We start from the raw sequence: 9,923 nt of genomic DNA on the forward strand, positions 1-9,923 counted from the left end.
ACCAGTGTGTGAATGTGAGAGTGAATGAATAGTGGTATTGTAAAGCGCTTTGGGTGTCTTGAAAAGCGCTATATAAATCCAATCCATTATTATTATTATTATTATTATTAAATAATTGTCCTTGAACTTTCTATCATTATTATTGTTGTTATTATTTTATAGTATTGTTCTGTTTATTTTTATCCTGCTGCTAAACTAATTTCCCCTTGTGGGACAATAAAGAAATTGAATTGAATTGAAATTGAATTGAATAAGCTAATATCCATCATGAACAACACCTCCCACCCCCTGCATGAGACTACAGCTCGTTCAGCAGGAGACTTTTTCACCCACAATGCAGGAAGGAGCGCTACCGCAGCTCATTCTTAATTGCGATAGCAGTAGTTGTAGATTAGTAAACGTAGCATCAGCACCAAAATGCACTTGAACATAGATGTCAAAGTAACTTGTCTATCCTTTATCCTTCCAAGGATGCAGCCCAGCCCCCGAGTTTGGACACAGCCCTTATAATCAGCTCACAGCTCAACTGTCAATAAAGTTTGTAAAACCTTTTGACGTTTGTACGTTGTGCGCATGCGCCCTCGCACAGTACTGCAGAGGGCTCGAGCAGCTACAGGAATGTCGGTTATTTCAAACACTGACTCAGTAGGTCCCTGGACTCGAGCTTCTGTTGGGGAAATGGTAGTTTTTGCGCTCTGTGAATGAAACCGTGTAAGGTTCTGGGAATTTATATCACTCGGGTTGCCATGGCCTCTTTAACCGTCACTTCGGAGGCTCGGAGCGTCGAGAAGCATCGAAAGTCCTTCTCGCTGCTCTTCTACCGGGCCGTGCGGGACCTAAAGCCGGTCTGGATGTTGGAGGACATGCGGACGATGGAAACTTTTTACTTGGACGAGGACTCTGGCCAGAGGATTTACAGCCCGTCGGAGGCGTTGCTGTACGCTATAGTTCATGACCACCAGGCGTACGCTCAGTACCTCCTCAGCCGATACACGGATGAAGCGCTAGCAAAACCCGGGGAGCGCTTCTGCCCCTGCCCGTCCTCCGCGCCTCACCTCGCTATGGCTGTTCGCTACGACAGACGCTACATTCTCTGCCTCATCTTACAAGAAACCCACCGTATAGCCATTACCCCGTCCTACACGGACCGAGCCGGGTGTTTTCACATCGAGGACGGAAGAACCCCGCTACATCTGGCTTGCGAGCTTCTGCGTCCCGAGGCGGTCATCTTGCTCCTGGGGAGCGGGGCGTCCCCGTACGCCCAAGACCACAACGGCCTGACCCCGCTGGACATTACTTTGGAAAAGCTCAGAGACTCCACGGTGGTCAGAAGTGGGGAGAAAAGGCGGTGTCTGGACAACCTGCTCCTGTTTATGCCAAAAGTTCGCTTCAAAATGAAGGAAGCTCTGGTTGGAGAATCGGAGCGCTGGAGCAAGATGCTAGGCGAGGAGACCTACCTTTACCTGTCGGGAAGGAGCCCGGCGCCGTTGGTTCTCAGCGCCATGCAGACTGTTCTGCAGCAGCTGAGCCCTGCCAGCTTTCCGGACAGCCTACTCGAGCTGCCCATTCCCTCCTCCCTCAAACCACCGGGACTGCCTGTGAGCCAGCGGGACAGGCAGAGGGTGGTGTAGCATCAGTGACACATGCATGCCCTGTTTGGATACTGCTGTTTTAGCATGCTGTGTGTGAGCATTTGAAGATCCTGTATGGCTATTATAGGCCTGAACAGATAAAACACTAACAGTCAGGGAACAAATAGACTAAATTAATGTGATCTAATGATGCAACATAAGCCACGCTGATTCCACCGGAAGGAATAAAAAAGCCATACTGTAGCGTTTCACATTGATTCAGGTGCCATGAATCATTTATGTGTCTATGAAATGTTGTATCTAGTAATGATACAAGTGTATTGTATCAAAAGGACGGACAGACACTAATACTGACCTGTGTTACTGATGAATTTAATTTATTAAAATTATAGTATTTATCAGCAACATAAAGTAGTCATAAGAAAATGATCAGGTGACTTGAAAACATTTTGGATCTCTGTCTTTGAATAAATAAAAATTTAAGTGACTGTCTTCCTGGGCCTTCATTGACAGAACATGTTTGTTGCTAATGGAAATGAAGAAGGGGGTGCATACTGTAAGGAATCTAAGGAGCTTGGAAAGGAAGAAGCTTCTCCAGTTCTGAAGAAACTGAACTGGAGAAGCTTCAAGAGGTGAAACATCGTCAAGAAACTTAAAGAAGTCCAGTTGCTTTTCTTTCCAAGCTCCTTGTTTTACTATAGCCTGGGTGATTGAGAACCTACACAGACAGTAAGTTAAATATAATTATTAGTATAACAATGATTATTAAAATTAAAGATTTTAATATTTAGTAGTATTCGGTTTGAAAAGGTTTTCTGAAACTTCACTTGTTGGTACACAGAAGGTCTGATGCAGTTTGTAGATAAGGAACAAATTCAGCCTACACTCTAACAAATGAAACATGGGGTTTTTAAAAATTAATTCTTAGTTTTATGTTCAATATACTTAAAATTGTTAATCTTATGGGTGTAATTAATATTTTTAAATTTGATTTAATTAATTCTATACCGTTTTAATGTTAAATAATATTGATATTTCCAATTTATTGAACACATTTAATTAAATCCAAAGAGCCCTTTCCACATCCTTTCTGAGCATGCGCAGAGAATGAAAAAACTGAATGAAAGAACTCTGAATGACCTATTAAATAAAAGTGTAATATTTTGACACCTAGCGATACAAACGATGATTTTACCAGCACAAACCGACAAACGGAGCACTAACCACCCAGTATACTTGATTTTATTTTTGGGGGCAAGTGGGTCACGTTCACAGAGTGGGCTGTTCCGGTATATAATGGTAAACGTGCTCACAGGAACAGATTTATGAAATGAGTAATAGAAATTTTGGAGCATTTGAAATGTAACTTGTATTATTAATACATTTTAAAAGAAATAGGAGTGTTCTTAAGTTTAGACCATCTCTGTGCTACCCCTTTGCATGTGTCTCACTGTAAACGATTAATTTTTTCTGTTTTTCTTTTTCTCTCAGGTTGCTGGTTGTGGAATTTGGAGCTGCGGAGATTTGAGCTGTGCTCCAAAAGTTCATGTTGAAGGTACCTAATGCTTGCATATTATTTACTTTTTCCTTAATACGCAATTTTACATTTTGAATTCTCTTATTTGGTCTTTTAGGTTATCACCACAGTTCCACTGCTGTCCACATTCATGAGCAGTCTTGACCAGTACTCTGACCAGTTGATGAAGATTCTACGAAAAAAAGGAGGGGAAACAGCGCGGCGGATCACAGCAGCATTGTCTACAATTCACAGGTATTCTGTCTTGTTATAATGTTCTGTAACTAATAGATTAGTTGCAGGTTGATCTCAGGTCTGGTTATTAACCTGTATTTTTAACTTTCTTGGGTCATTTTATGCTTGTTCTCTCCTGCGTTATACTTCTCATCTCGCTTTTGGCTTATATTCTGGACTTGGTCCTGACACAAAGCAGAACTAAGTAACTCATGCCCCTAGAGGCCATAAGTGCCGCTGCTGGCATTGTAGCTTTTTTCTTTTCTTTTTTTTGTTACTCATTAATTGTCCAAAGGAATAATTAGCTACACTGAGAAAAGACAAAGGCAGACAACATTTCACATTTCGCCACAACTCAGTGACACAATAGATAATTTTTTTTCACTCAAACTTGGTATAAATACTGCAAATGTGGTGGTAGCCCGCATACCTCATATTAACGTGACAGTGTGTAGTTTTTGTCATTAATTTTTGGAAATCTCTATCAAAATGTTTTTGATTCCTTTGAACAGCACTCCTATGCAACAACACTTTTCGGGTGGTACACCACGCTAAAGCTGCATTTTCCGCGACCCAATGTATCGCAATCAGTGTAATTGGACTCATAACTTATAATCTTTATGGGAATGAATTGGTAAGCTTCTCATTCTCTAACACAAAATACTACTTGCTTGCAAAAAGCATGTTTAAAATTACTTAGAAACAATTATGAATTGGTTAAACAACAATAAAAATTGACTTAAGTTCTGTGGGGGTCTCTAAAAACTTCAAATAAGTAATTGTGCTGCATGTGTTGTTTTGTTTAGAGTTCCCGAATCGAAGTGAAGCGTGAATGCATCCTTAAAGCTGTGATTATATACCTGAATGAGAACCCTGAAAATCTCATCAAAGAGTACATGGTAAGTTTATTTTTAAAGGGATATTCCACCCCTCAGTAAAATTTTGACTGTCATAATTCCCAGAGTTTTGTAAGTTGAAAAATGTATTTTCTAAACAAGCCCAGGCATTCTCCTGTTCTGGCAGCAATCAGTTTTCTTTAAATTAGCTTACAACAATAAAGTGCATGGGAAATACTAGGATTTTGTTTCCATTCACTTACATTGTTTTATGCAAAACTAAAGAAAATGACCCTGGTCAGCAGAATATTGATAATATTATTAATGTATACTCCTTCTGCCCTCTGTCCATGTTTCATGTATCTTCTTCTTGGTCTTTATTGGTGATAGTCCTAAATCCACATTTTTCTTTGGTCTGTTCTCCTCAGTCTCATTCAGGGATATGTGTAATTAGGATAGTGTGGACCATTTGAACTAAAATGCAGTGAATAGATAGATGATGCAATGACCAAAATACAACAGATTTAAAATATTTCTTTCCTTTTCAGGATTTCAACGTGATGGAAGCTGAAGAGCTTGAGAGGATGGATTTGGCGTGTTTATAAAATAATCCATGAAGGAGCACAGCCTGATGACTCCCTTGAAGATGTTGGCATCATTATCGAGAGATGCACCATCTTGCAGGATCTTCACGATGTGGCGAGCGGGTGTGCACTTTTGTTTGGGCTAATTTACTGCCTCAATCTGAGTTACCCAAAGCCACTTCGCATTTGAGTTCTTCCAGAAGGTGCTCATGGGACTGGAAGACAAAAAACTGTCTAACAAAATACAAGTGCTGAAGAACAAACTCTGCCAAAAGGAGACGCAATGACTCTTCTAGATCGAAATGTCTCCCAAAATAAGTGCTCTGTTTCACTGTTTAAAAGTTCATAAATATATATATGTTGATCTTTGTTTGTAAATATTTTGTCATAGCTTTAATATTTAAGAGATTTACTGAATGCCATTTTTCTTTTGATTGTGGAAAAGAAAACATAATTCAGAAACTTGAGTTTTTGGAACTGGGGACAAAATTACGCAGATGGATATATTTCCTTGTTTCACAACATTTTCTTCAGTTTGAGTTGCTGTGGTAATTCTGCAGACTGTAGCCATTGCAGACCTACAACTGTAGATCCTGAAATCATTCTGTCAGGTTTGACATCCTACTCCTCACTACACTGTCACTTAGTTGAAACTGGAAAGTTGTTTCAGATGTTTACATTTTATTTTACACACTTCATTTAATGTTGCATTATGCAGTGTTGTTTCCCTGTTTAAGCTTTGCCTCGTTGAAGGCTTTTGTTCAAGTTGTTAAAGCAACACAATTTTTTTTTTTTTGTATTTACACTTCATATTAGTTCTCGTGTACCAGGTTTCCATTGTAGGTCAAGGATCTTGAGTGTTATAAATGTTAAAGTGTATGTGCAAACAAATGTGAAAAGGTTCTAAGGTTGTCACCTGTACTCAAGTTAAGTACTGGATTTTTGGTCTTAGCATTTAATTAAGAATATTTTGAGATTTGCTATATGCATTTTTTTATTGTAAAATTTATTATATAATAGAAAACTTATAATTCTGAATCAGATTTTTGTAACTGGGGACTAAATCGTTTTTACCTTTGTGTCACTTAAGTATTTTCTGTAATTGCATTATACAGTGATTTTTAAGTTGCTGTGGTAAATCTGCAGATCTGACTATAATCACAAGTTGTATTGAATTTGACATCTTACGGCACACTACAATGTCACTTTGTTGAAACTCGAAAGTTGTTTCCAATGTTTAAATTTTGGTCATGCACTTTAAGCATTTAATATTGCCTTATGCAGTGTTGTTCCCTGTCGAAGCTTTGCCTTGTTAAGGCTCACCGTAAATAAAGTTGTTGATGCAGCACCCTTTTTTTGCATTTACACTTTATGTAAGCTTTGGTGTAAGAGTTTTCTATTGAAGTGCAAGGATCTTGAATGTTATAAATGGTAACGTGTGAGCAAGTGTAAAAAGGTTTTTGAGTTGTCACCTGTACTCTGTAGTTAAGTGTTAGACCTTTGCTGAAGACCTCTGAAAGGTCCAAACACCTAATTACAATGTATAGATGACAACTCAGGAACCTTTCTAGACTTGTTTTGTTGATACCTAAACATTTACCATATAGATGAAACTATTAATTAAATCATAATTAAGCAAATTAATTAGGTCCAAAACTCAATCTAAATGGTGCCTTTAAATTCAAATTAATATTGTCAATTGAACCTAAAGCAATACAGTTAATAAAATGAACAAAGTATTTAAATTCTATTTAATGGTGTTAAATAGTAACAATGAAAGGAAAGCTGTTGTTTTTATAGAACAATTTCACTTCTGATATACATCACCATTGAAATTGCAGATAATAACCATATTGATTTATGTTTAATTGACCAGGTTTTGTGGAAAAGATTGCCTTAACTTTGTCAATTAAATCCAACGTTTTATTTCTTAGAGTGTAGAAAACATTTGTATATACAGTGTACACAAGAGTTTGTGTGTATAGACTAACCAATACTAAAACTGAAGATATTTCCTCTATTTGTATTGTATTTTAGCTTAGTGATCCAAGCTCACAAAATTGTTTCCAATTAAGTTTGTTTTGTTTTGGGTTTTTCTTGGTCTGGTTTTCATTTAATATTTCTATTTCATATTTATGATAACCTTGGTTTTGAACCTGCTGAAGGGTTTTCAGGAGGTTTTACCTGCAGGTGGTGGGAAGCAACAAAGTAGAAATACTTTGTTAGCTTTTGAATAACTTTTGATTTTTGCCCCAACAGCTGAATATAAACACCTCCTTTCTGGTCATTACATTTTCAGAATAGGCTTGTTCGTTGGGTTTAACACATTTGAGGGTTTTGCTTTTGTTTTGTTTTTTTCCATCTCTGCATGCCTTCAAACATCAGACTTATTTGAGCCAAAATGGAAAAGCACCCTTCAATTATTATCACGGGAAACACAAGGTCCTTGGGCAGTGAGATACAGTGGCTTGCAAAAGGATTCTGCCCCCTTGAACCTTTCCACATTTTGTCTGACTGAGCTGGAGTTGTTTTGCAAAGAAGAATGGGAAAGGATTTCAGTCTCTAGATGTGCAAAGCTGGTAGAAACATACCCTAAAACACTGGCAGCTGTAATTGCAGCAAAAGGTGGTTCTACAAAGTATTGACTCTTAATAATTATGCACACCCCACTTTTCAGTTATTTTTTGTAAAAAAATGTTTGGAATCGTATGATTTTCGTTCCACTTCTCACGTGTACACCACTTTGTATTGGTTTATCACGTGGAATTCCAATAAAATTGATTCATGTTTGTGGCTGTAATGTGACAAAATGTGGAAAAGTTCAAGACGGCCGAAAACTTTTGCAAGCCACTGTACATAAGCTTGTTGCTGCAAGTCTACTGCAGAGCATGAACAGGTAGAAACAAAGGCTGCTACTTTTTGCAGCTCTGTTTGCTGTAATCAGGTTGTACAGTTGTTTTCATAATCTTGTTTAAAGCCTCAGAAAATCTGAAGATGACCATATAATGCAAAAAAAGCAATTTGCATAATGCATCATTTCCAGCTTTAACTTTGGATCTATCCATTATAAATAAGATTAATGCTTATCCAATTCAAAGCAAACTAGAAAAATTTGCATTTCCTGCAAAAATGCAGTGTGGATGCTTTAAAGCTGAAGCTGTATGCAAAAACTAGCTGAAAAAGCTGAAAAGTTGCAGAAATTGTAAAAACTTTGCAGAAGCAAAGGAACTTTGCTAAAATGGAATAACTTAGCAGAACTGCAATATCTTAGAAGAAACATAATACTTGGCAGAAATACAATAGCATAGCAGAACTTAACAGAAATATTGTAACTTACCAGAAACATGATAACTTCTCAAAAATACAAGAATTTAGGAGAAATAGTATAAGATAACAGAAAGAATATATTTAGCCAAAAACACTTAAGCATTACAGAAACACTATGATTTAGAAAAATAGTACAACAGAGCAGAAATACTGTGATTTACCAGAGACACTGTGATGGACTATGAATATTGTAATTTTAAATCAATACTATGTTTTAGCACAAATACTATAATTTGACAGAAATACTATCATTTGGCAGAAATACTATGTTTCAGCACAAATACTCTGGTTTAGCACAAATAGTATAACATAGCAGAAATACAATTATATAGCAGAAATGCTATATTTAGAAAGAAAAATATAATATAGTAGAAATAGTATGATTTAACAGAAATACTACAATATAGCATAATAACAATGATTTAGAACAAATACTATGATTGAGCAGAATAGTAATAACTTAAGTGAAAATACTGGAAAAGTAAGATGACAAGCTGAAAAAAAAAACGGAACATGGTTAAGTTCCCTCAAAACTAATTGTTGTTCACCTGTGAAAAAAAATTAAAGAAATAAAAATAAATTTAAAAAACAAGAAGGACCAGCCAACAGATACACACGAAATCAAGTATGTATACACAAATGCACAGAGAGAGAGACACACGGAGGGTCTATGCCAGTCAACCAGTCTGAATATATTTTATTTTTTTCCAACAATGAGATGCTGCCCTAAAGAGGGTCTCTCTCTCTCTCTCTCTCTCTCTCTCTCTCTCTCTCTCTCTCTCTCTCTCTCTCATGCACACACACACACACACAGGGAGAGAGAAGCATGTTTTCAGTCAAGCAGCCTGGGAGCTGCTGAATTTGAATCCACAGAGGCTGTGTACTTTTTCCCGCCAAAACAGGTGCACATACGCAGCACAGAGACAGGATTTTTGTAGTCTATTTCTCGTAGTGAGGATTCCCCTCAAACAAATGACCATAATTTCCTAACTGTATTGGCCAGAACGGTCATTCTTACACCATTTTGTTCAGAAGAGATGGGGGAATCTTAAAGTGTTGACAATTTATCATTAAAATATTAATTATTAAAGATATTTGACTTCTAATGCACCATAACTGAGTAGAGCAAAGCAAAAACTGCCTTGACTTGCCCTCAAACAACGCTTTCTAACTCTAAATCTACTTGGAGTATCAGTATCATTCTTTCACCGTAAGAGACAGCAGGCTTTGGTGAACAATCATGGAAATTTCCAGGTCTCTGTGGAAATCCAACAAAAAGTTATGACGAGAGAAAAAAGTGGTTCATTTCCAGAGTTTGAAATCTGAAGAAATCTGAGCGAAGGACAAATTTCCTACCCTCAAACAAGTCCAACTCATTTCAGAACGGTAATAGGTGAGCAAATAATTCTTGAATTGTGAGCGTCAGGAGTGTCTGAAGATATACTGGGACAAGCCTTATGTCTTAACTTTGCTTCGTTAAGGAGATATGACGATTCGAATATGCCTCTTATTACAGAAATCAAGCGGTGATTTTGAACAAACTCTCCATTGACTTTCTATGGAGAGTTTTGCAACTTTGTGTTGGTCTGAGGAGATTTGCCAGAATTCTATAAATCCCACAACAATGATAGTGACATTTTCAGAAAGCCAGCAAAAATACCTACGTTTTGATGTATAATTTATGGAAGTTGAGTGAAAATTGAGCAAGTAGCAAGAAGTTGTTCGGACATGAAGAGAAGACTGCAAAACCTTCAGTGGCACACTGGAAGCCAAGTGCAAAGCAACCATAACAACACATGTATTTTGTGAAAAATCACAATTTTGCAACTGAAAA

General features: G+C 37.3%; 1 protein-coding gene across 3 annotated transcripts; it reads left to right on the top strand.

Annotated features, from left to right (window-relative positions):
* The first annotated feature begins 456 nt into the window (after window positions 1-456).
* On the top strand, window positions 457-6,113 carry LOC113006992 (ankyrin repeat domain-containing protein 9). 3 transcript variants are annotated; one of them, XM_026143277.1, is made up of 5 exons: window positions 457-3,147; window positions 3,227-3,363; window positions 3,855-3,976; window positions 4,149-4,241; window positions 4,727-6,113. In XM_026143277.1, the coding sequence occupies exon 1, from the start codon at window positions 702-704 to the stop codon at window positions 1,629-1,631; it is 930 nt and encodes a 309-aa protein (XP_025999062.1). In that variant the 5' UTR covers window positions 457-701; the 3' UTR covers window positions 1,632-3,147; window positions 3,227-3,363; window positions 3,855-3,976; window positions 4,149-4,241; window positions 4,727-6,113. The 3 variants fall into 3 exon arrangements, with proteins under 3 accessions (XP_025999062.1, XP_025999061.1, XP_025999063.1); XM_026143276.1 differs by lacking the exon at window positions 3,855-3,976; XM_026143278.1 differs by lacking the exons at window positions 3,855-3,976; window positions 4,149-4,241.
* The last annotated feature ends 3,810 nt before the right edge of the window (window positions 6,114-9,923 follow it).

The sequence above is a fragment of the Astatotilapia calliptera genome, chromosome 15, assembly GCF_900246225.1.
Source record: "Astatotilapia calliptera chromosome 15, fAstCal1.2, whole genome shotgun sequence".
NCBI lineage: Eukaryota > Metazoa > Chordata > Actinopteri > Cichliformes > Cichlidae > Astatotilapia > Astatotilapia calliptera.

Coding starts and splice junctions, on each gene's coding strand:
- LOC113006992 (XM_026143277.1), top strand. CDS start 702: ATGAAACCGTGTAAGGTTCTGGGAATTTATATCACTCGGGTTGCCATG.